Below are 26,775 nucleotides of genomic sequence, written 5' to 3' on the forward strand. Positions count from 1 at the left end.
AACTATCACCACGACCAAAAGAGCAGAAACCCCTGCGCCGGAGGAGAGCATGAAGCTCCCCTACCCGACCCCCAGAGGCCAAAGCCAACAAGAAAAGTGCCTTGGAAAAACAATCCTGGACCGAAGGGGCCACAACGAAACGAGGAGATGAAAGGAAAGCGAGCACTCTGTCCAAAGACCAGGACGGCTCAGGCGACGCATGAGCAGGCCGGAGGTGAAACAATGCACGAGACAGCTTGCGAAACGGCGCAGACGTAACATCGATACCGAAAGCAAGCTGAAGCGGCTCCGCCAGCGCCGCACGATACGAAGCGACAGTGTTAGGCATAAGATGACGGTCCTGAAACAACCACGAGAGGAAGGACAAGACCACCCGAACAGACAAGGAGCTAACACGACGAAGACGCAAAAAGAAACGGAAGGACCGCCAGGAAACTTCATACTGCCGCCGAGAAGAAGCCCTCAGGTGGGACACCAACAAGGAGGCCACCTGATCACCATAGAGATGACGATAGACTCGAGTCAAAAAAACCATACGCGAAGACTCGAGGAGAAGATCGAACCAGCTACGTGACGTACCGGCCCGATCTGCTGAAAGAGGCGGAGCCGCGGGAAAACCCTCGGGTTCGGACACCGAGCAACCAGCGCCTGAAACCAAGGCTGGGCCGGCCACCAAGGGGCCAGAAGGACAACTCTCCCCTGGTAAGTCTCTAAGCGAGTCAGGACCTGGAGCAACAGCCGAACTGGGGGAAAGAGGTACAGGAACCCCCACCTCGACCAGTCGAGCCGAAAGGCATCGACCCCGACGGCCTCGCAATCGGGGAAGAGCGCCGCATAAACGGGAAGACGCCGCGACCACGCCGACGCGAAGAGGTCCACCTCGGGGCGCCCGAACGTCTGGCAAAGCCAACGGAAGGACTCGTCGTCGACCGTCCACTCCGTGGAGAGGGGAACGAAGCGAGACAGGGCGTCGGCCAAGACGTTGGACACGCCCCGTACGTGAACCGCCAGGAGAGCCAAACCCCGAGAACTCAGCAGACGAGTCACCCGAAGCGACCAACCCCAAAGAGACAAGGACCGCATCGAACCCCCGCGGTTCAGGCAATGAACCACCGGAGAGCAGTCCGAATGGAGCCGAATCGTCGATCCGCGGGCCACCCGAATCCTCCCCAGAGCAAACCACACTGCTGCGAACTCCCGCACCGTACTGTGAGCTCGACGGAAGGACGGACCCCAACGCCCCTGGCCGGCCTGGTGAGCACTGGTCACAAAACCCCAGCCGAGAGACGACGCATCCGTGTACACATCGAGCGAGGGCTCGGGTAGGCGCCAAGGCACTGAACCCCGAAAAACCCGAAGAGGAAGCCGGTGACGCAGCAACCGACGCAAGTCCCCCGGGGGTCGAACTTTGCGATCGCGAGAGAGGCGGAAGGGGGAACCCCGAAGGAACCAGAACAGCCGTCGAAGCCAAACCCGACCCGGCGGGTAGACCACCATCGCGAAGTTCAGGCTCCCGCACAGCCCCTCGAGCAACCGCCGGGTGACCCGAGGGCCCTCCAGAAACAGACGAAGGCGGGACCGCAGCCGCAGGAGAGACTCCGGAGGGAGAGACAAGGAGGCGGTCCGAGAGTCCCACACGAGACCCAGCCAAGTCCGAACCTGAGAGGGAACCAGATGGGACTTCCTCCAGTTCACCAAGAACCCGAACCCGGCGAGCTGGGAAAGAACCAAATCCCTGGCTAGCAAGCAAGCTGACTGGCTGGGAGCCCAAACCAGCCAGTCGTCGAGGTAGGCCAACACCCGAACACCTAGGAGACGCAAACGAGCCACCACAACCCGTGTAAGGCGTGTGAACACGCGAGGTGCCAGGTTCAACCCGAACGGGAGACAACGAAAGCGGTAACTCAGACGCCCCACTACAAAACCGAGCCAGTCCCTGAACCGCGGATGAATCGGGACATGCCAATAAGCGTCCCGGAGGTCCAGGGACACCATCCAAGCACCCGGCTCCAAGAGGAGCCGAACCTGAGACAGCGTAGTCATCCGAAAGGAGGGGCAATGAACCCAGGGGTTCAGACGGGACAAGTCCAGAATGAACCGCAGGTCCGCGCAGTCCCGTTTCGGAACCGGAAACAGACGGGAAACCCATCTGAGGGACGACGTCGTTTCGACGACGCCCAAGCGTACCCACTCCAAGACGACTCGACAGAGCGCAGGGGAAGAAGCCTGCCCCGCCAGCCCCGACCCCCCAAAGGGGGGAGGGGCCACCGCAGGCCGCGAGACACGACCCGAAAGGCCCACGAATCGTGGGACCAGGCGCGGGCGAACAGCGCAAGCCGCCCCCCCATCGCCCCGTCAAAGGGGCAAACCGCGAAAAGGCCGGCGACCCTTACGAGACCCAGAACCCCGCACAGCGCGAACACCGCGCCGACCAGACGAGGGAGGGTCCGCAGGAGGAGCCAACCCCAAACCTGACACCAGAGGCCTACCACGACGAGAGGAACCCCGAGCCCTGGCACGACCTTTCCGGGAAGACCCACCCCGGGACCCCCGGAAAACCAACAAGTCCGACATCGGGCGACAAGCCGCCGACGCAGCCTGAATAAACTGCGCCACGGCCGACTCCCCAAACAGGAGAGGACAAAAAGGTGAAGAACGCCTAAGAGCCAGAGCCCAAGCAGATTCCACGGAGGAACCCAGCACCGCCTGCCGACACGCGAGACGGGAAGCATAGAACAGGGAAACCGCATCCCGCAAAATCGGCGTGAACAGCTTCAACAAGGCAGCCGACGAACGCGCAGCCGAGGACAAGGTGCCGGACCCCGGGACGGACCCAAGCGTCCCCACATCCTCCACGAGCCAATCCGAAGACAGCTCCAGGAGGGAAAAGAACCGCAAGGCCGAACACAAAAGGCCCCGAGCGCGCAAGTCCTCTGCCACGAGCGCCGCCGAAAGGGAGGGAACCTGCACATGGAGCTGAATAACGCCCACATCGCGGGGAAGGGCAGGGGCAAACAAGCACTCATTCAGGTACTCAAGTTCACCCCCCAGGAAAACCTGAAGCACCGTGGAAGCTTCCCGCCACTCCAGCGTGCGGGAACGACAGAAGGAATGCCAGGAATCCAGACCAAACAAGGGGCAGTCTGCTAGCCAGGATGACTCCGGAACCTCGTAACGGAGCCAGAAAGGGAACGAGGTCCCAAACCTGAACGTGGACGGATCCATTTCCGAGGCATAATCCGGGTCACGCAGGAGGTAAGCTGCAAAGGCCGCTCGCACCACACCAGGATGGATGCGATAAGCCGAAAACCTCCGGAAGGACGGAACCGACGTACCCGGGGGAACACGGAACCGTACCCGGGGAGGGGCCGACACCAAATCCAACTCGTACGCAGAGGGGGTGAAAGAAAACCCCACTCCTTGTAACAATAAGCCCCGCTCAGTGGGAAGAAAAACCCAGGCGGGGTCCAGCGGGGCCCAAGGCCCCCAAGTCAGCCCCTCCCCAGCCTCGAGGTCCGTCACCACAGGACCCGAGGCCGAGTCCTCTCCCCAAGCCCCGACCCCACAAGACAAGGACGGAGCAGCCGGAAAAGCTGGAGGAAGGGGGGCCCACTGGTCAGACCCTGAAGCTTCGGCCGGGAGACAAGACTCGAATGCCTCTGCCGCCCCCCCGGAAGGGGCAACCCCCGAAGCTGCCCGAGTCTCGAGATCAAGTAACCCCTGCTCCGACCCCGAAACCCTCAGACGCTTCGGGGCCGGAAGCAGGGGCGGGGGACCAGAACGAACAGAAGGGGAAGGACGAGGAGGTGCGGACTGAACCAGGATCGAAGCGACCCCCACCCCCAAGTCCGGGTCTCGAAAAGCAAAGCGGGGCAGCCCCGGGGCATCCGGGGAAGCAACCAACCGAGCGCGTTGCAACAGACGAAACCTGAAACCTAGACTGCAACGCACGTGCCGCCTGTACCCGAAGAGAATCATCAGAGGATTGGGTAAATTGAGTCACAAGCAAGCAGCAACACTCACAGGACTCAGGGTCGAAAGTATCACCGACCCAACAGGCAGCGTGGCAGAGGCAAAAACAATGAGGGTCACCCTGAGACAAGGGGACCGAGCAACCCTCAAACTCGCACACAGCGAGTGGGGACTCCGGGGTCACATCCATCGGACCCACGCGCCCCCTAGGGGATTCCCAGGGTCCTGAGCGTTTACTTTAAGAGGACTCGCGCTCAGGTAGTCCCAGGCAGGGTGCTGCAAACCGGCGCCCAAAACTACCAAGCAAACTTCTAAAGCTGAACCCCAGGGACGTGTACACTCACGGGGACCTAGCAGGGGGCGCCACCGAGGAGAACAGTGGAAGGGCAAAAACAAACTGAATAAAATGACAGAACCCCCCACCAGGCAAAAACAAAAAGAAAAACAAAACCCCGCAAGAGGACAGCGAACCCCAAGGAACAGAGCCGGCCGCGATGTCGGGAATTACAAGCTGAGCAGCACCCTGCGCCCCTACCAGTGCAAACTGCCTCTTACCTGCCGGTAACAAGGGAGAACAGAACACCCAAGAGTCCAACAGGCGGCCGAAAAACCGAAAGGTAAAACGGACCAGCAGAGGCAGACCCCGAGGAGCCTGTGGAAGGTGGCCCCAAGCCCCAAGGGCAGTACTTACAGGGCACCTAGGGAAGGCAGCCCTAGGCGCATGCAGCCCGAGTACTGAAGATACTCCTGGCTCTCGCACCCACAAAACTAACACCACACTCAAAGCACAGTGCAGTAGCGACACCGGAGCCAGAGCACACGACCACCGCCAATAGCATCAGCCTCAAGAACTGAGGTGTGGGTAGCCGGCGCGGGGGGTCTGGGGCTCCCCCTTCCCCCTCCCGGGGAGGGGGGAGCTGCGCAGACAGCGGCGCGGCAGTGTGTGACGTCACACTAATTTGCTTGTTTTCGGTTGGGGAGTTCTATCCACTAGTTCGGTATTAGGTAGCAATTTTAACCAGAATAGGGGTTTGTTTTGGGGCGCTTACCTTTCTGGGTGCCTGTTCCGGTCGATGGCAGACATAGAATGCTTCCAACTACACGGGGGCTTCTATAGGCCATTGCTCCCCTTGCCTCTCTGAGGGGGCCCGGTTCTGGCCGTGGTCCCCGGTAGGCCTAAGAACTCCATACACATGACTGATGCCAAAGTCTGACATTAGCATATCAGCCTGGGATAGCTCCGGGGAGCCGACGGGGCTCCCCCCCAGAAAATGTAATAATTTTTTGAATACTTAATTTGTCTAGTTATCATATTCTTAGCTTACAATATTTGCAACTTACCCATTTATCTGTTGATACTAACACTTCAATTTCCCAAAATGTTATAAACCTTGAACTCTTAATTTGCCAAATTATCTGAATCTTTAATTCATTACTTTGTGAATTAAAAATTAATAATTTAATTTCTTACTTATATATCTGCCCATTAATATTAGCTACTAGTCTTGTTTGTTGTCTAATATTCCAGTATTGTTAATGGATTCTTAAGCTTTAAGTACATCAGTGCTTCCAGGCAATATGTGTTTGTTTCTATTGCATACCCTTATCCAACTTGTCTTATTACCATATGATATTACTGTATTACAATCTTAAGAGATTACTGAATTTTTAATTTGATTAACTATGTTTCCTTTTTTATTAATTAATTTGAATCTGAATCCATTTATTTATTCACAATCTTAATCTAATTGTCTAATTCTCACTTTGTTCTCTTTTTTTTTTTTTTTTTGCCTGTGTATTGCCCATTTATATTGCATATCTTTGCCCATCTTGTATTACCATATAATATTCATGTATTGCAATATTAATCTAATTCTTAACTTAACTAATTATTTGTATTCCATTTGATTAATTATTTGAATCTCAATTTGTTTACTCTAGAAATCTTAATTTGATTAATTATCTAATTTCCCACTCTTCTGTTCTTCATTATTTTTACTTTTATATCTGGTACATTTTATTACTTATATCAGTACAGTATCTGCTAAATGTTATTACTTACATATCTGCTGAATAATATTTGCAATCACTTCTCTATTCCTGCACTTTTTCTTTTCAAATACAGTGCATCATCACTCTAACAGACCCCGCTCTAACGAATTCCCGGATGGTCCAAATGAATTGCATTTGGCACTAAATGTTCAGTGGAACATACAAAAATTCATTTGTGTTGTTCCACTGATGGTGATGACCTAGTCCGGCATGGCAGGGCTGTGCGAGCTGTGTACTGTACACACTCTCCACATCGTTCACTTCAACATCCATATCATTAGCAGCAGACACCTGTGTTAGGTCTTTTTCCAGATTTGGGTTATCAAAATCATTGGCATGCTCATCTTCAAGCAATATGCCTTGTATTCCAACATCAGATGATGTTTTCTTAAAAACATGGCCGACTAGGGCTGGGAGCTCGATATGGATGAATACGACATGGTTGCTACCTTGAATATGAGCCTACCCATGACCGTGGGGAATGCTGGGATTTTTTTTCAATCTGGCAAACACGTCAGGAATCCATCTTGTACCTAAGTCAACACCGCGTTGGACAGGTGTTTGGGAGCCAGAGGCACATATGCCACCCATTGTTGCTCACTCAGTACTAATCCAGCCAGCAGCCCTACAACATTCTGGGAATTTTTTCCAAAATGGCTGCCTCTCACTGGAGGTCCTAGGAGTCCATTTTGTACCCAACCTACCGCAAGCGCGCTTTGACCGTATACGAAGAAATAAAAAATACTTTTGTCAGTCGGCGCAGTAAAGGCGAATGGCATTTGTCGTTTGGCGCAGTGCAGTGGTTAAGGTGTTATGCGCACCCCTGATTGAGCAAAATTATGCACTATTTGCATTTCAGAGGGTTAATACACTCAACATAACTGGTTAATAACAACATGATTAACCCTTAAACTGCGCAACACGTCATATGATGTGTTGAGTAACTTGCTATAAATTGTGCATCACGTCATATGAGGTGATGGAATACCGCACAAGATTTGAATGGCCAGCGGGGTAGGGGGGGGGGGCCCCCATATGCTGCCCTGGGGTTATAGTAAACCAGCTGCTATTTTGTTAAAAAAAATAAATCCAGCTCACGCTACCAATGCATGGGAGGTCCCAATTACGCAGCGGTTACCATGGCGAACGCACGGCCAAACGCCTCCCGAGCACGAACCACGCAATCACTTACTCAAGAGAAAATAACTAGTGAACTATTTTCTGATGGTGAGGAAAGCGATTTTTGATGACTCTGACATTGATAAGGACTACAGACAATTGACCGATGATAGTAGCACAGACAGTGAATATGAGATACAGTCTCCTCCCATGGCGAGGCCTACATGCTCACCCGTGCCTCCTCGCCCAGTGTCTACTCCAATTCACCCACGACCACACAGTTCTTGTGCTTATTTAGAGTACGAGGATATTTTGGACGATGAGTCAAAGGAAGGTGACTTATTTTCTGGTTTTAGTGAAGTGGATTCAGAGCAGTGTTACCGTGCCTGTTGCTAGTACAGTACCAGTGGTGATACTGGGCGAGAATTTGTCGTGTCAGCAGCGTCTCACCCAGCCAAGCGCCGCCGCATGGCACCACATGAGGAACCAAGACCCTCATGTTCACGTGATTTCACCTCATGTTCACATAGCGGCCGTACTTTGTGAAGACGGGCTTCAGCTCCTGGTCCACGGTGTGCAACGCTTCCTCGCTGTCGTGCCGCTGTTGCGTCTCGCAGGACAGCAGGTGTACTTGTGTGGAGTAATGGTGACGATTTTATTCCTCTAATTCCTGCCTTTGACAATAAAGAAGTTGGGATTACAGACCTTTTCCCTGATAATGGTGAGGACATGTGTGAAATGGATTACTTTACAGCATTTTATGATGAGCCGCTCATGGAATATATTGTATACGAAATGAACCTTCATGCAACTCATCTCATTGGAAAAGAGATAACAGAATATTCACGATTGCAGCGTTGGAAAAACATACTGTAGGTGAAATGTATGTATTTTTGGCAATATGTATGTTGATGAAACATTGTGTCAAACACGCTGTCACAGATTACTGTAGCAAAGTCCAGACTATTCCAACACCTTTCTTCGGGAAATATATGTCCCGAGACAGGTTTCAGATACTCCTCAGGTGTCTTTATTTTGCAAGTAATGAGGACCAGACAGAGGATGATAGACTTTGGCGAGTGAGGCACTACTGTATATGAATGAAGTGATTGGAAAGTTCAGAGATTTCTATGTACCAGCACAGAAGCTGGTGATTAACGATTCCCTTGTGCTTTTTAGAAGACGTGTTGCATTCAAGCAGTATATTCCCTCCAAACGCAACAGATTTGGATTGAAATTCTTTGTTCTTTGTGACTGTGAAACAGGATACGTGTTACACGTGATTCTGTATTCTGCTAGCGATGTAGACATTCCCGGTAAAGACCAACATGGTTTCTCAGGTAGTGTGGTAAAGTCACTGATGGCACCATGGATGAGCAAGGGCCACATTTTATACACGGATAACTGCTATACAAGTCCTTTGCAAGCTAGGTTCTTGATTTAAAATAGAACTGGATTGTTCGGCACAGTATAGCCAAGAAGAAGGGAAATGCCATTGTTTGCCAATAAACTTGACTGCTAGCTAAGAAAAAGTTATCAAATACGCTCAGGTGGAAAGACAAGAGAGAAGTGAATTTGCTGACAACAGTTCATGATGGTACAATGGTGAACAGTGGAAAGGTGAACCGAATAATGCAAGATCCAGTATATAGGCCAGATTGTGTTCTTGACTATAATATCAACATGCATTTGGTTGATAAATTTGACATGATGGTGGGCACTGTCGAGTGTGTGCGGAAAACATTGAAATGGACGAAAAAAGTGTTTTTCCATCTTGTTGACATAAGCATGCTGAACAGCTACAATATATATCTGGTGAAAACTGGACGTAAACCAAGTTTCCGTTCGTTTGCATTTACACTTGGGACACAGTTATTAGCAAAGTTTGGCAAAGATGTTCCTGGCATACAAAGACCCATCATGAACCCAGTGTTGCAGCATGCTGCTACACCCAGGCTTGCTCACATTGAGGGCTTTCAAGCACACAGACTAAAACATTTGCCACCAGCTGGAAAGCGTGCAATAGGCCAACGTGATTGCTTAGTTTGTAGAACAAAAAAAAAAGAGATCAGAAACGTAAACGTATGCAAACATGGTGTGAAGCGTGTGCAGTTCCATTATGTGCTTTCAACTGCTTCAATGACTACCACTCTCTCCAAGACTTCTTAAATGTGCAATAATATTGCAAAAACCTGTAAATAGTGTGTGCATGTGTGTAAATATAATAATGAACAATGTAAATACATATTATATTGGCATAATGAGAAAATATTTTTGTGCATGTGTATACTCAATGTATGCAACATTTATTACCATTGAACATGAAGTAACATTATATGCAACACAATTAGTGAATAATATTTGGATAAAATACACCTAGACACTGTAAATAATGCAGCAAAAATAAATTTGTAGCAATTCTGACTGCTTGAGGACTGCGCGCAATGCCTCTGGGACGCACCTTGCATGAGCAAGCATGCAGGGTGTGACGTCATCGCTCATATTGTCGGCTCATTTATGTCATTCGTAAGTACAGTACGATTAATTTTTTTCTCTCTCTCGTGGTCAGGGAACACAAATTAACAGGTTAGGAAGAATTTTTTTTTTCTTTTTTTTGTTACACGCCTGTGGGTGACAAGGGATAAATAGCCCTTAGCAACACACGGGTTAATACACTCAACATCACTGGGTCATGCCAATATGATTAATACACTCACCATCACTGGGTAATGACAATATAAATAATACACTCGCCATCACTGGTAAATGACAACACCAACATTAATACACAAATGAAAATATCTTGATTAATACACTCACAATCACTGGTCATTGACATCAACATGATAAACACACACACTGGTAGTACAGTAATAATAAAATTGTCCTTACCATCATTAATGGGCAAAAGTTGTTTGCTATCGTCCTGGGTAGCCGAGCAGACTGGAAGCAGTATTACCTATTAAGGCAAAATAAAACAAATTTAAGGTTTCTATGCCTAAATTTTTCCCACCAAAACATAGTACATGTTTAGAAAAATTAAATATTTTTTTTTTAGGTACTGTATTATGCTTTGAGCAAAAGTAAGGAGGGTGGGCAGGAGTAAGGAGGGTGGGCAGGAGTAAGGAGGGTGGGCAGGAGTAAAGAGGGTGGGCTGGAATAAGGAGGGTGGGCTGGAATAAGGAGGGTGGGCTGGAATTGGGAAGGAGGTATGGGTAGGTTCTTGACTGCCTCCCCTCCCTCCCTCTCTAACAGCCTACGTAATACAAACCATGTGCATTGATCAATAGGCTGTTACAGCCTGGGCTGTAAAAGCTGGGGCTGGGCAAAAAACCAGCGTTGAATGTAGTGAAGCGCCATTTTCTGGGTGAGACCCGGAGGCTCCCCGGAGCTTTACCGGCTGATATGCTAATGTCAGACTTTGGCATCAGTCATGTGTATGAAGTTCTAGGGCCTACCGGGGACCACGGCCAGAACCTGGCCCCCTCAGAGAGGCAAGGGGAGCAATGGCCTATAGAAACCCCCATGTGGTAGGAAGCATTCTATGTCTGCCATCGACCGGGTCAAGCATCCAGAAAGGTAAGCATTCCAAAACAAACCCCTATTCTGGTGAAAATTGCTACCTAAAGCCGAACTAGTGGATAGAACTCTTCAACAGAAAACAAAGAAACTAGTATGACGTCATACGTCACTGCGCCGCTGTCTGCGCAGCTCCCCCCCTCCCCGGGAGGGGGAAGGGGGAGCCCCAGACCTCCCACGCCGGCTATCCACCCATCAGTTTTGAGGCTGGATGTCAAAACACGCGAAAAACCGCCGACCGGAGGGAGGGAGGGTTGCCGGGGAGCCTCTGGGTCTCACCCAGAAAATGGCGTTTCACTACATTTAACGCTGGTTTTCTGGGGGGAGCCCCGTCGGCTCCCCGGAGCTAACTACCCACAGAGGAAGGTCAAAGGAACAGAACCGGGAGGCGGACACCACGCACCCCCTAGAGAAGCGAGACAACCGGCAGCAAACGCCAACCCAAGGTGCCACAGCCCCGAAAAGTCTCGAGAACAACGAGCAGCAAGGCCTCCGCATGAACACCAAAAATCCATGCCCGAAAGACCGCAAGGCCACGTCGCCCAGACGGCAGCGAGAGCAGCGAAGCCACGAACGCCACAGGCATGAGGGAAGAACACAGGCAGCTTAGCCGCAAGAACACGGCTGACCACCCGGGACACCATCATCCACGAACCGGGAAGAACAGAACCGGATCAACGCAAAACACGCTCTGGACCCAAACACTGTGGCACGCAATCAACAGCGGAGGGCCGCCACTGAACACCAAACACGACACACCCCCGGCCCGACCAACGAAGCACCAACAAACCCTGGACCCCTCCAGAACGCAGCAGCCCCACCCCGCGCCAGAAAAGATGGAGACTGCTGCCACCAAACAACCAAAACGCTAAAACCAAAGGAGCAAGAAAACTCAGCGACTCGACCCCCAGAGGCAAAGGCCAAAAGGAAAGAGCCGACGAAAAAACACACCGGAACCAAAGGTGCACTACCAACTGAGGAGAAGACAGAGCACGCTGACCAGAGACCAGGATGGTGCAAGCGGCGTACGAACAGGCCGGAGGTGAAACGACGCACCAGACAGCTTACTAACGGTGCAGAAGCAACACCAAGACCGAAAGCAAGCTGAAGCGGCTCCGCCAGCGCCGCACGAAAAGAGGCGACAGTATGTGGCAAGACGACGGCCCCCAACCCCCACCAGAAAACCAAGCCGAGAGTAAACCAAGCTAACAAGAGTAATCACCTAAGAAGGGACAGGAAAAGGAAGGACCGCCAAAATACCCCATACAGCCGCCAAGAGAAGCACGCAGGTGGGACACCTACCACGAAGCCACCCGACCACCAACCGGAGGCGCGACCGCGAGGCAGAACATAAGCAGCCCCGACAAGACCCCTCCGAGCCCAGGAAAAGGTGGAGCCGAGGGAAGATCTCGGGCGCGACCACAGAAACCCAGGTGGCACAAGGAGATGGAACGTCTGCCGAACAGAAAAACTCCCCAAAGCATGCAAGCCCGCCAGGAGTTCAGAAACGACGGGTCCGACGCGAGACATCGCAAGACCCCCCCCCCCCCCCCAAAAAAAAAAAACGGCAGGGCAAGCTAGGAAGCCAAAGAAGGCGGAAGGGTCGCCGCCAGAACAGTACCCAAACCAAGGGGTATGAACAACTGCAATAGACCGAGACAAAGAAGCACAGCACAGGACACAGGCTGAAAAACACCCAAGAACACACACAGAACACCCCTGCTGTAGAGGAGGCAGGAAGAAAGAGCAGAAGCACAAAAACCCCAGGAAAACAACCAGGGGTGGACAATCAGGCAGGGACAAAAACCCCACGCAATCCCCAGGCACAAAACAGCAGCAAAGTGCCACACCACAACCGGACACAGGAACAAGGACACGCCACCGTGAAACACGGTACCAATGCACACGTGCAGCAGCAGCAACAGGCACCACTGCAACATGCAACATGTAAATAGCAACTCCCTTCTGCAAAGGCAGAGAACGGAGCAGGCAGGCCCCAGACAGGGCCAACGGAGACAACAAAATCCTGCAGGCCCAGAAACCTGCACCAGGCGACCGACGGCGGAGAAACCCCGCTCGATACCTGCTGGATGAGGTACTGGGAGCTCTTTTACACCTCAAGCCCGGCCCAAGGCCAAGCTAGACCGGCCAGAGAGTGGCCCACCAGGCAGCTGCTAGGAGCAGTCCGCCGGCCCACATACCCCCACAACCAGGATGGGCCGGAACTGCTATACGAAAACAGGCTAGTGTGCCCTGGAAGTCCACGGACGAACCAGCAAGAAGGCTTATGCTCGCAAGTAGGTCGTGTAACAAGCACAGACCTCTGATGGTAATACAGTGTTCCCCAAATGTGCCAATAGCACCACTGCACTCCACTGGTACTATCCCGCAAGTTCTACCAGATAGGCGGGACCCAAGAGCCAGAGCTCAAACCCTGCAAGCACAGCCAGGAGCCTTACCAGGTGAGTACAGAACCAACCCTACAACCCCCACACTTCACAACATTAAAAAAGGTGGGTCCCCTGAATGACTCCAGCATGGGTTGGACATGCTCATGAAGGGGACAGGAAGGGTTGAAAAAGGGACAGTCACAGGTGTGCGAACGGTCTTAGTCGTACAAAAATATACCTAAATAAAGACAGGTATATAAACAACTCCGCATCCAGCGCCCGGCCAAAAGACGCCAGACCGCAGAAACTCACCTGGCGAACGGTGGCACGAACTTGACACGACTCAACTGTGCCCAGAAGAACCTGGGAGCACCGCCAGGTGAAGACGCCAGAGTCGGACCCTGCCGGACCCGCAGGAGAGCAGGGAGAGGTGAAGGAGGCGGCCCACACCCATGACACAGGGAAAACCGCGGCGTCCTCCCCACAACTGGGAACCAGGACACCCCCGGAGCGAAGGGGCACATACCGCAGCAAGGGAGAAGAACGAGAGGCGAAGCACCGTAGCAAAAAGGGCGCAAAACACCAGCACTGAAACACCGCCCAGACCATAACAAACTCCACGGCGCATGCGCATGACACGCTGGCCGAACCGCACAGCCCTTTCTGTGGGCAGGCGCCAACCAGGACTACTGCACTAGAAAAGTAGCCAAAAAAAGGAAGCAGGAACAATAAAACCGGCCAAAGAAGCAAAGAGCCCAAAAAGGAACCCAACCGGGCGACAAGTAGCCCAACAGGGCGACAAGTAGCGCACCAGGGCGACAAGTAGCCCAACAGGGCGACAAGTAGCCCAACAGAGCGACAAGTAGCCCAACAGAGCGACAAGTAGCCCAATAGAGTGACAAGTAGCCCAACAGAGCGACAAGTAGCCCAACAGAGCGACAAGTAGCCCAACAGGGCTACAAGTAGCCCAACCGGCTCACAAGTAGCCCAACCGGCTCACAAGTAGCCCAACCGGGCCACAAGTAGCCCAAAACGGCGACAAGGACGAGGAGCCGACGGACGTTCCAATAATGCGGGAAGTAGCGAAAAACCTTCCCTAACCCTCGAGAACACAGAAGCCAACACTAGTCCCGAAGGCACACAAAGGCGCAGGCGCATCCGAGATCAGAAGTCACGTAGAACCCCATCGAACGAGGAAACATGACGAAAACACCGTCCCAAAAAAAGGGTGGGAGGAAACATCCACCCACAGGACGGAACCAACTGACTCAAAGGCCAAGGAACCGAGCCCGGGGAGGGGCTGACACCCAACAGCACGTACGGCGAGTGGGGAGGAAAGACCCCACTCCGCGTAACCACAAGCCCCGCCTAGAGGGGGATAAAAACCCCCACGGGGTCCAACGGGGCCAAGGCCCCCCAAGTCAGCCCCTCCCCAGCCCCGGAAACCCACACGACAGGCCCCGGGGCCAAGCCGTTCCCCCAAAGCCCCGGCCGTACCAGAAAACCGGGGCAGCCGTGAAAACACTAAGGAAGGGAGCCCACTGGCAGACTCATACAACACGGTTGGAGGAACAGCCTCAAATGCCCCCGTCACTACCCCGGAAGGGGAATTCCCCGAGACTGCCCGAGTCTCAACACCATCAAAAACCCCGCCCCGAACCTACAGAGGGTAAGGAACCAGATGCAGGCAGGAAAGGTGATCCAGGGGAAAGACAAGGGGGCGTGGATGGAACCGAAGCAACCAACACCCCCAAGTCCCAAAACGAACTACAACGGGGCAGCCCCGGGGCTCCCGGGGAGGAAACCACAAGACCGTTGCCACCACCAAGGCTCAAGTGCAACGCCCCTGCTGCCCATACCAGCTTTGTCAGCACAACTGGGTAACCGAGCCACAACGAGCAACCAAACTCGCAGGACTCCGGGTCGAAGGTGTCACTGACCCCACAGGCAGCAAACAGAGGCAAAACAGAGAGTCACCCAGAGACAAAGGGTGAGAGCAACCCTCAAACTCGCAGGAAGCGAGGGGGGGACTCTGGGGTCACATCCATCAGACCCGCACGCCCCCAGGGGTTTCCCAGGGTCCCGAGCATTTACTATAAGAGGACTCGCGCTCAGGTAATCCCAGGCAGGGTACTGCTAACCGGCACCCAAAGCTACCAAACAACTTTCTAAGAGCTGAACCCCCGGGACGTGTACACTCACGGGGACCTAGCAGGGGGTACCACCAGGAAATACTCAGAACACAAGGGACACAAGGGGCAAGAACGAAGGCAGACCCCTCCACCAGGTAGATAAACAAAAAAGAAAACCCCGCAAGAGAACAGCGTACCCAAGCGGAACAGAGCCGGCCGCTATGATTGGTAAAGACAAGCTGCACAGTACCCTGCGCCCCACCAGTGCAAAAACTGCCCCTTACTCTAAGGCGAACAAGGGAGACAGAACACCCGAGCACACAAAGAGCGGCCGAAAACCAAGCAGTAAACGGCCAAGCAGGGGTAGGACCCAAGGAACTTGTGGAAGGCGGCCCCAAGCCCCAAGGGCAGTACTTACAGGGCACCTAGGGAAGGGAACCCTAGGCGCATGCAGCCCGAGTACTGGAGAATCACTCCCGGCTCACGCACCACCTAGAAAACAGACACCACACTCTAGGTACAGTGCTGAAACAACCACTGGTGCCGGAGCACATTACCGGTGCCTATAGCATCAGCCGAAGAACTGATGGGTGGATAGCCGGCGTGGGAGGTCTGGGGCTCCCCCTTCCCCCTCCCGGGGAGGGGGGAGCTGCGCAGACAGCGGCGCGGTGACGTATGACGTCATACTAGTTTCCTTGTTTTCTGTTGAAGAGTTCTATCCACTAGTTCGGCTTTAGGTAGCAATTTTCACCAGAATAGGGGTTTGTTTTGGAATGCTTACCTTTCTGGATGCTTGACCCGGTCGATTGCAGACATAGAATGCTTCCTACCACACGGGGGTTTCTATAGACCATTGCTCCCCTTGCCTCTCTGAGGGGGCCAGGTTCTGGCCGTGGTCCCTGGTATGCCCTAGAACTCCATACACATGACTGATGCCAAAGTCTGACATTAGCATATCAGCCGGTAAAGCTCCGGGGAGCCGACGGGGCTCCCCCCAGAAAATATTTGAATTATGTGAAAATTAATATTAAATGTTAAACAAATCTCCAACTTATTGGCTTAAGCATCATGAAAGTTTCATTCCAATATTTTCAGAAATGTATTTTAGAAATTCTTTTTTAAGAAGGAGAACATTTTGTTGATAAGGAGAACATCGCCTATTAACTGGAACTGAGGGATAATGCAGTAATAAAGAGACGCAAGCACTTGTCCAATGTACAAAAAACCAGCGTTGAATGTAATGAAACGCCATTTTCTGGGTGAGTCCCGGAGGCTCCCCGGAGCTATCCCAGGCTGATATGCTAATGTCAGACTTTGGCATCAGTCATGTGTATGGAGTTCTTAGGCCTACCGGGGACCACGGCCAGAACCGGGCCCCCCTCAGAGAGGCAAGGGGAGCAATGGCCTATAGAAGCCCCCGTGTAGTTGGAAGCATTCTATGTCTGCCATCGACCGGAACAGGCACCCAGAAAGGTAAGCGCCCCAAAACAAACCCCTATTCTGGTTAAAATTGCTACCTAAAACGAACTAGTGGATAGAACTCCCCAACCGAAAACAAGCAAACTAGTGTGACGTCACACACTGCCGCGCCGCTGTCTGCGCAGCTCCCCCCTCTCCGGGAGGGGGAAGGGGGAGCCCCAGACCCCCCGCGCTGGCTACCCACACCTCAGTTCTTGAGGCTGGATGTCAAAAACGCGAAAAACCGCCGACCGGAGGGAGGGAGGGATGCCGGGGAGCCTCCGGGACTCACCCAGAAAATGGCGTTTCATTACATTCAACGCTGGTTTTCTGGGGAGAGCCCCGTCGGCTCCCCGGAGCTAACTACCCACAGACAGAAAAAGAGGGACTTACCCGGGAGGCGGTCGTCGCTCACCCCTCAACTCGAAGCCGAGACAACTGGCTGCAACCGCCGACCCAAAGCAACACAGGCCCGACGAGGCCCAGGGACATTCACAAGGTAACGAGCAGCCAGGACCCTGTTCGACCGCCAAAATCCCCGCGCCCGAATATCAGACCAAGACATATTCCCAAAGACGGCAGCAAGAGCCGCGAACTTACGAACGTCATGGGCACGGGGATAGACCGCAGGCTGGCTGGACCTAATAACCCTGCGGACGACCTGAGAGACCCGAACCCGCGAACAGGGAAGAAGGGAAACCGGATCAACCCACAGCGCGTCCCCGGACACAGAAGCTGTGGCGCGCAAATAACGGCGAAGCGCCGCAACCGGACACAAAACATGATGCACCCCCGGCCTGACCAACCAAGCATCAACCACCCATGGACCCCTCCGGAACGCAGCAGTCTCATTCTTTGCCAGAAAAGAAGGAGACGGCTGCAAACGAACAAAACTATCACCACGACCAAAAGAGCAGAAACCCCTGCGCCGGAGGAGAGCATGAAGCTCCCCTACCCGACCCCCAGAGGCCAAAGCCAACAAGAAAAGTGCCTTGGAAAAACAATCCTGGACCGAAGGGGCCACAACGAAACGAGGAGATGAAAGGAAAGCGAGCACTCTGTCCAAAGACCAGGACGGCTCAGGCGGCGCATGAGCAGGCCGGAGGTGAAACAATGCACGAGACAGCTTGCGAAACGGCGCAGACGTAACATCGATACCGAAAGCAAGCTGAAGCGGCTCCGCCAGCGCCGCACGATACGAAGCGACAGTGTTAGGCATAAGATGACGGTCCTGAAACAACCACGAGAGGAAGGACAAGACCACCCGAACAGACAAGGAGCTAACACGACGAAGACGCAAAAAGAAACGGAAGGACCGCCAGGAAACTTCATACTGCCGCCGAGAAGAAGCCCTCAGGTGGGACACCAACAAGGAGGCCACCTGATCACCATAGAGATGATGATAGACTCGAGTCAAAAAAACCATACGCGAAGACTCGAGGAGAAGATCGAACCAGCTACGTGACGTACCGGCCCGATCTGCTGAAAGAGGCGGAGCCGCGGGAAAACCCTCGGGTTCGGACACCGAGCAACCAGCGCCTGAAACCAAGGCTGGGCCGGCCACCAAGGGGCCAGAAGGACAACTCTCCCCCGGTAAGTCTCTAAGCGAGTCAGGAGCTGGAGCAACAGCCGAACCGGGGGAAAGAGGTACAGGAACCCCCACCTCGACCAGTCGAGCCGAAAGGCATCGACCCCGACGGCCTCGCAATCGGGGAAGGGCGCCGCATAAACGGGAAGACGCCGCGACCACGCCGACGCGAAGAGGTCCACCTCGGGGCGCCCGAACGTCTGGCAAAGCCAACGGAAGGACTCGTCGTCGACCGTCCACTCCGTGGAGAGGGGAACGAAGCGAGATAGGGCGTCAGCCAAGACGTTGGACACGCCCCGTACGTGAACCGCCAGGAGAGCCAAACCCCGAGAACTCAGCAGACGAGTCACCCGAAGCGACCAACCCCAAAGAGACAAGGACCACATCGAACCCCCGCGGTTCAGGCAATGAACCACCGGAGAGCAGCCCGAATGGAGCCGAATCGTCGATCCGCGGGCCACCCGAATCCTCCCCAGAGCAAACCACACTGCCGCGAACTCCCGCACCGTACTGTGAGCTCGACGGAAGGACGGATCCCAACGCCCCTGGCCGGCCTGGTGAGCACTGGTCACAAAACCCCAGCCGAGAGACGACGCATCCGTGTACACATCGAGCAAGGGCTCGGGTAGGCGCCAAGGCACTGAACCCCGAAAAACCCGAAGAGGAAGCCGGTGACGCAGCAACCGACGCAAGTCCCCCGGGGGTCGAACTCTGCGATCGCGAGAGAGGCGGAAGGGGGAACCCCGAAGGAACCAGAACAGCCGTCGAAGCCAAACCCGACCCGGCGGGTAGACCACCATCGCGAAGTTCAGGCTCCCGCACAGCCCCTCAAGCAACCGCCGGGTGACCCGAGGGCCCTCCAGAAACAGACGAAGGCGGGACCGCAGCCGCAGGAGAGACTCCGGAGGGAGAGACAAGGAGGCGGTTCAAGAGTCCCACACGAGACCCAGCCAAGTCCGAACCTGAGAGGGAACCAGATGGGACTTCCTCCAGTTCACCAAGAACCCGAACCCGGCGAGCTGGGAAAGAACCAAATCCCTGGCTAGCAAGCAAGCTGACTGGCTGGGAGCCCAAACCAGCCAGTCGTCGAGGTAGGCCAACACCCGAACACCTAGGAGACGCAAACGAGCCACCACAACCCGTGTAAGGCGTGTGAACACGCGAGGTGCCAGGTTCAACCCGAACGGGAGACAACGAAAGCGGTAACTCAGACGCCCCACTACAAAACCGAGCCAGTCCCTGAACCGCGGATGAATCGGGACATGCCAATAAGCGTCCCGGAGGTCCAGGCACACCATCCAAGCTCCCGGCTCCAAGAGGAGCCGAACCTGAGACAGCGTAGTCATCCGAAAGGAGGGGCAATGAACCCAGGGGTTCAGACGGGACAAGTCCAGAATGAACCGCAGGTCCGCGCAGTCCCGTTTCGGAACCAGAAACAGACGGGAAACCCATCTGAGGGACGACGTCGTTTCGACGACGCCCAAGCGTACCCACTCCAAGACGACGCGACAGAGCGCAGGGGAAGAAGCCTGCCCTGCCAGCCCCGACCCCCCAAAGGGGGGAGGGGCCACCCAACGCCACCGCAGGCCGCGAGACACGACCCGAAAGGCCCACGAATTGTGGGACCAGGCGCGAGCGAACAGCGCAAGCCGCCCCCCCCCCCATCGCCCCGTCAAAGGGGCAAACCGCGAAAGGGCCGGCGACCCTTACGAGACCCAGAACCCCGCACAGCGCGAACACCGCGCCGACCAGACGAGGGAGGGTCCGCAGGAGGGGCCAACCCCAAACCTGACACCAGAGGCCTACCACGACGAGAGGAACCCCGAGCCCTGGCACGACCTTTCCGGGAAGACCCACCCCGGGACCCCCGGAAAACCAACAAGTCCGACATCGGACGACAAGCCGCCGACGCAGCCTGAATAAACTGCGCCACGGCCGACTCCCCAAACAGGAGAGGACAAAAAGGTGAAGAACGCCTAAGAGCCAGAGCCCAAGCAGATTCCACGGAGGAACCCAGCACCGCCTGCCGACACGCGAGACGGGAAGCATAGAACAGGGAAACCGCATCCCGCAAAATCGGCGTGAACAGCTTCAACAAGGCAGCCGACGAACGCGCAGCCGAGGACAAGGTGCCGGACCCCGGGACGGACCCAAGCGACCCCACATCCTCCACGAGCCAATCCGAAGACAGCTCCATGAGGGAAAAGAACTGCAAGGCCGAACACAAAAGGCCCCGAGCGCGCAAGTCCTCCGCCACGAGCGCCGCCGAAAGGGAGGGAACCTGCACATGGAGCTGAATAACGCCCACATCGCGGGGAAGGGCAGGGGCAAACAAGCACTCATTCAGGTACTCAAGATCACCCCCCAGGAAAACCTGAAGCACCGTGGAAGCTTCCCGCCACTCCAGCGTGCGGGAACGACAGAAGGAATGCCAGGAATCCAGACCAAACAAGGGGCAGTCTGCTAGCCAGGACGACTCCGGAACCTCGTAACGGAGCCAGAAAGGGAACGAAGTCCCAAACCTGAACGTGGACGGATCCATTTCCGAGGCATAATCCGGGTCACGCAGGAGGTAAGCTGCAAAGGCCGCTCGCACCACACCAGGTTGGATGCGATACACCGAAAACCTCCGGAAGGACGGAACCGACGTACCCGGGGGAACACGGAACCGTACCCGGGGAGAGGCCGATACCAAATCCAACTCGTACGCAGAGGGGGGGAAAGAAAACCCCACTCCTTGTAACAATAAGCCCCGCTCAGTGGGAAGAAAAACCCAGGCGGGGTCCAGCGGGGCCCAAGGCCCCCAAGTCAGCCCCTCCCCAGCCTCGAGGTCCGTCACCACAGGACCCGAGGCCGAGTCCTCTCCCCAAGCCCCGACCCCACAAGACAAGGAGGAAGCAGCCGGAAAAGCTGGAGGAAGGGGGGCCCACTGGTCAGACCCTGAAGCTTCGGCCGGGAGAAAAGACTCGAATGCCTCTGCCGCCCCCCCGGAAGGGGCAACCCCCGAAGCTGCCCGAGTCTCGAGATCAAGTAACCCCTGCTCCGACCCCGAAACCCTCAGACGCTTCGGGGCCGGAAGCAGGGGCGGGGGACCAGAACGAACAGAAGGGGAAGGACGAGGAGGTGCGGACTGAACCAGGATCGAAGCGACCCCCACCCCCAAGTCCGGGTCTCGAAAAGCAAAGCGGGGCAGCCCCGGGGCATCCGGGGAAGCAACCAACCGAGCACGTTGCAACAGACGAAACCTAGACTGCAACGCCCGTGCCGCCTGTACCCGAATAGAATCATCAGAGGATTGGGTAAATTGAGTCACAAGCAAGCAGCAACACTCACAGGACTCAGGGTTGAAAGTATCACCGACCCAACAGGCAGCGTGGCAGAGGCAAAAACAATGAGGGTCACCCTGAGACAAGGGGACCGAGCAACCCTCAAACTCGCACACAGCGAGTGAGGACTCCGGGGTCACATCCATCGGACCCACGCGCCCCCTAGGGGATTCCCAGGGTCCTGAGCGTTTACTTTAAGAGGACTCGCGCTCAGGTAGTCCCAGGCAGGGTGCCGCAAACCGGCGCCCAAAACTACCAAGCAAACTTCTAAAGCTGAACCCCAGGGACGTGTACACTCACGGGGACCTAGCAGGGGGCGCCACCGAGGAGAACAGTGGAAGGGCAAACAAACTGAATAAAATGACAGAACCCCCCCACCAGGCAAAAACAAAAAGAAAAACAAAACCCCGCAAGAGGACAGCGAACCCCAAGGAACAGAGCCAGCCGCGATGTCGGGAAATACAAGCTGAGCAGCACCCTGCGCCCCTACCAGTGCAAACTGCCTCTTACCTGCCGGTAACAAGGGAGAACAGAACACCCAAGAGCCCAACAGGCGGCCGAAAAACCGAAAGGTAAAACGGACCAGCAGAGGCAGACCCCGAGGAGCCTGTGGAAGGTGGCCCCAAGCCCCAAGGGCAGTACTTACAAGGCACCTAGGGAAGGCAGCCCTAGGCGCATGCAGCCCGAGTACTGAAGATAACTCCTGGCTCTCGCACCCACAAAACTAACACCACACGCAAAGCACAGTGCAGTAGCGACACCGGAGCCAGAGCACACGACCATCGCCTATAGCATCAGCCTCAAGAACTGAGGTGTGGGTAGCCGGCGCGGGGGGTCTGGGGCTCCCCCTTCCCCCTCCCGGGGAGGGGGGAGCTGCGCAGACAGCGGCGCGGCAGTGTGTGACGTCACACTAGTTTGCTTGTTTTCGGTTGGGGAGTTCTATCCACTAGTTCGTTTTAGGTAGCAATTTTAACCAGAATAGGGGTTTGTTTTGGGGCGCTTACCTTTCTGGGTGCCTGTTCCGGTCGATGGCAGACATAGAATGCTTCCAACTACACGGGGGCTTCTATAGGCCATTGCTCCCCTTGCCTCTCTGAGGGGGCCCGGTTCTGGCCGTGGTCCCCGGTAGGCCTAAGAACTCCATACACATGACTGATGCCAAAGTCTGACATTAGCATATCAGCCTGGGATAGCTCCGGGGAGCCGACGGGGCTCCCCCCAGAAAAGAAGAATAGTAGCAAGAAGTGTCCACAAAGTAAATATGCAGCTGGTGTCTGTATAGCATTGCTGAGTAATACATAATAATACCAATAATAATGAGTATGTTATGCTCTATTTTGTTAAATATCATAAAAATGCATTGACTAATGTTAATATCTGTTACTTTCACCAATGTCCTTTTTTTTTGTCTCCTTTGTTTATTATCTCCTTTTGTTGTAACCTCTACATCCTGGAGAGTGCATACCCATCCCTAACTATGTCAAGATAGAATGAAATTGACCACCAGATAAATCAGTCACAACTGGCAGAACTTGGGACTTTGAGATTTCAAATTCTATTTTCTTTGTCTCTTTAGGCAGTTTTGATGATTAGGGACCAGATTAGGGCTTTATCACTTTCATAAAGTATAAATTTTTATCCCCTAAATCATTATAATTTTCCCTATATTTAGTTTTTTGGGGGTTATTTTTTCTTGACATCATTCCAACACATATTGACCTACAACTTTCACATATTCGAGTACGAATGTCAAACAACGTTTATTAAAACATATAAGTAAATTAATGAATTACAGTAGAACTACCTTATTCATTGTCGATAACTTCAACTTCAATTACAAGTATCTTCAAAACTTCAAGTATCTCTAAAATTTTGAGTCAGCTTAAAAAAATTCAGTTTCTAACAGATTTTTACCATTTTTACAAATAATGTTCACTGCTGTGTGTTCTACAATCCTATTAGAATGGATTTTTCACAAACTCTAAACGTTTGTAGTTATCAATTTTTTTTTTTTAAATTTGGCGCATAATTCAAATGCCACATTGACGATTTTTTTACAGTAAACTAAACTGAAAACATATATTCTATATCTATGAAAATGAAGATCATATACTATTCTGAGAGCATAATAACACCAAATGAACAATTGGTGATAGTTTATACTTTTGCAGCTGATTTCAAAATCTGAAGTTTTCAATATTCAATTTTATAATTATTTTTTATTTTCTTATTTTTCAAGTTACGTTTATGATCATTTAGACAAAGTTGCAGGATTTGCTAGTATGCACAAAAAATTGGAAAACATTAGAGCAAATTTGAGAAACTGAACTTTGCCATCAGATCCTGTCGTATATGTATGCCATGCACAGCTTAAGGGTTAATACAGAACTGTACTGTATAAAACAAGGTTTATGTATGAAGGTTTAAAACAAAAGAGAAAACATTTGTCAATTGATCAGAAAGTTGATTTGATAGAGAAAGCAGAGCAAGGATACTGTCACTCGACTTGCCCAAGAATTCGACGTCGGTAAAGCTACAGTTTGTGATATAAAAAACCAGAAATTCTTTGCTCAAACTCATGTAATAGGCAACAGGAAAACATTGAAGCCTGCTAAGTATACGGATTTGGACTCGTCCGTATTTAAATGGTTTACACAGCAAAGAATTGCTGTTTCGGTTGATTCTATTAGAAATGCAGCTGAAAGACTTGCTGTAAAGTTAAACATAGACAATTTCAAGGTTAGCACTGAATGGGCATGTCGATTTAAAGAGAGTTAGGGCATCATTAACAAGAAAATTTGTGGCGAGGCCTTAGGTGCAGATGTTGGAAGTGCTAATGCATATAAGCTTAAACTTTCTCACCACATGATATCTAATAATTTAAACTGGTTTTAAGTGTACAATGCAGATGTAACAGGCTTTAACTGGAAATGCCTTCAAAGAAACACTTTGGCCTTCAGGCTTGAGAAGAGTATTCCTGGTTGCAAGGTAAAGAAGGAAAGAATTTCAGCATTATTGTGCTGTAACGCAGATGGCAGTCACCGAACAAAGTGCGCAATTGTTGGGAAATCTGCCAACCTCAGAGCATTGAAAAACTGCATGAACAGATTACCTGTCATCTACTACAACACAAAAAGTGCCTGGTTCACACATTACTTTTGAGGATTGGTTCCAGAATCACTTTTGTAAAGAAGTAAAAAAGCAGCAGATCAATATGTGTAGAATTCATCCTGCTGAGGTAAAGGCAATGTTGTTGACAGATAATGCCCCAGCTCACCCCCATTGCTAAATTAACATCGCCTGATGGCAAAATAACATGAATGGCTTTACCACCAAACACTACATCTGTAATACAGCCCATGGATTAGGGGTTATCTATGCTCTCAAAGGATTTATAAAAGAGCTATGAATTCAGATATTATGGAAGTTCTGCTTTCTGAGGAAGACGAGATGCCTAATAAGGATACGAAGGCTAGTAGAACACTAGAAAATTTCAAGAAATATTCAATTAAAGATGCAATATACAACTAGGTCAAGGAATGGAGTGAGTTGAAGGTCACCACATTAAAGAATGCATGGAATAAAATTCTGAGTCCGGTACCTGGTTAGAATAAAGACGAAGATCACTGATTTTCAGGGCTTTGATAATACGATTTTTGAGACATTCAGGATGCAGGTGAGGAAGATTTGCAACTTTCTGATGTGAATGCGTGGTTAGATAATGATGCTGATGATCCAGGTTATTGTGAATTAACTGATAATGACTGATAATTAACTGATAATGTTGTCACAGCTCGTATAAGACTTGGCTACAAGTATCTCTGGCAGTTCGGCTTGTACAGTATAGGGATCTAGATGAAGTAAAGTGTAAAGTGTGTGGACATAGGCAGGGACACACACTCGAACACTATATCTTGGATTGTTGTAAAATTGAGCCTTTTAGAGATAAATCTAAGCTCACTCTGTATGATATGGCAACCTATCTTATTACCATGGATAAATTACCTGAAATCCTTGCACTGTACCCACATTTTGCTTCCAGTAGATGAACGACATATGAGATTCAGAAACAAGTAGTGTATTGTGAGGACTAATAATAAACAGAAGCTTCCCTATGACTCTGTAATATCCCCATTGGCCAAACTATTATGTATTAACGACAAGACCTACCATTAATGTATGATGACTTACTGTAAATATGTAGCTCTTGTAATAGCACTTTCTCTGTAACTAGCTGACATTGTATCTATAAGGTGTGAAGGATTGAAGAAATTGTTTATGTAATAATCTAAGATGAGGTCTGATAAAGACCTTTTGTGCCCTCTGTAATGCTTTTGCGCTACCGCTCACAGGATGAGTATGGGGTGCACAATAAACTAGCCGCCTTCGGCGGCAACAATCAATCAAATCATCAAAACTGATAATGAGATTATCCAGTGTGTTACTGGTAGTAATGATGAGGATGTGGAAGAGGAAGATGATAGTGTGTTATCTATTCCATATACTGCATCATTGCAAAAGGTTAATGATCTGCTTGATTTGGTTATTGTAACTGATAATGAAGAGCTGACAGATTATTACCTGCACCTAAAGGACATGAAAGATATTATAATGAAGCTCACAACAAAGAAACAAACTAAGATTCAAAAGTTTTTGGTACGGTTTCACAGTAGGCCTACAGGACCAGCACCCAGCACTAGCAAGGACTCACCTTCCGAGGATGTCCAGGCAACTGGACCAGCACCCAGCACTAGCAAGGACTCACCTTCCGAGGATGTCCAGGCAACAGGACCAGCACCCAGCACTAGCAAGGACTCACCTTCCGAGGATGTCCAGGCAACTGGACCAGCACCCAGCACTAGCAAGGACTCACCTTCCAAGGATGCCCAGGCAACTGGACCAGCACCCAGCACTAGCAAGGACTCACCTTCCAAGGATGCCCAGGCAACTAGACCAGCACCCAGCACTAGCAAGGACTCACCTTCTGAGGATGCCTAGGCAACTAGACCAGCACCCAGCACTAGCAAGGACTCACCTTCCAAGGATGCCCAGGCAACTGGACCAGCACCCAGCACTAGCAAGGACTCACCTTCCAAGGATGCCCAGGCAACTGGACCAGCACCCAGCACTAGCAAGGACTCACCTTCTGAGGATGCTCA

At 52.2% G+C, this 26,775-nt stretch overlaps 1 protein-coding gene across 4 annotated transcripts in view; it reads right to left on the reverse strand.

Annotated features, from left to right (window-relative positions):
• The window catches only part of LOC138371337 (tripartite motif-containing protein 59-like), a 395,572-nt gene that overhangs the window by 80,983 nt on the left and 287,814 nt on the right, over window positions 1-26,775 (reverse strand). Inside the window, exon 2 of one of the 4 annotated variants that reach the window (XM_069336124.1) lies at window positions 10,036-10,102. The exons of the other annotated variants lie outside the window; for them this stretch is intronic. Coding sequence (XP_069192225.1) covers window positions 10,036-10,041 — 6 coding nt within the window. The 5' untranslated portion in view covers window positions 10,042-10,102. The remainder of the gene's footprint in view (window positions 1-10,035; window positions 10,103-26,775) is intronic. 4 annotated transcript variants of the gene reach the window in all.

The sequence above is a fragment of the Procambarus clarkii genome, chromosome 35, assembly GCF_040958095.1.
Source record: "Procambarus clarkii isolate CNS0578487 chromosome 35, FALCON_Pclarkii_2.0, whole genome shotgun sequence".
In the NCBI taxonomy this organism is placed as follows: domain Eukaryota; kingdom Metazoa; phylum Arthropoda; class Malacostraca; order Decapoda; family Cambaridae; genus Procambarus; species Procambarus clarkii.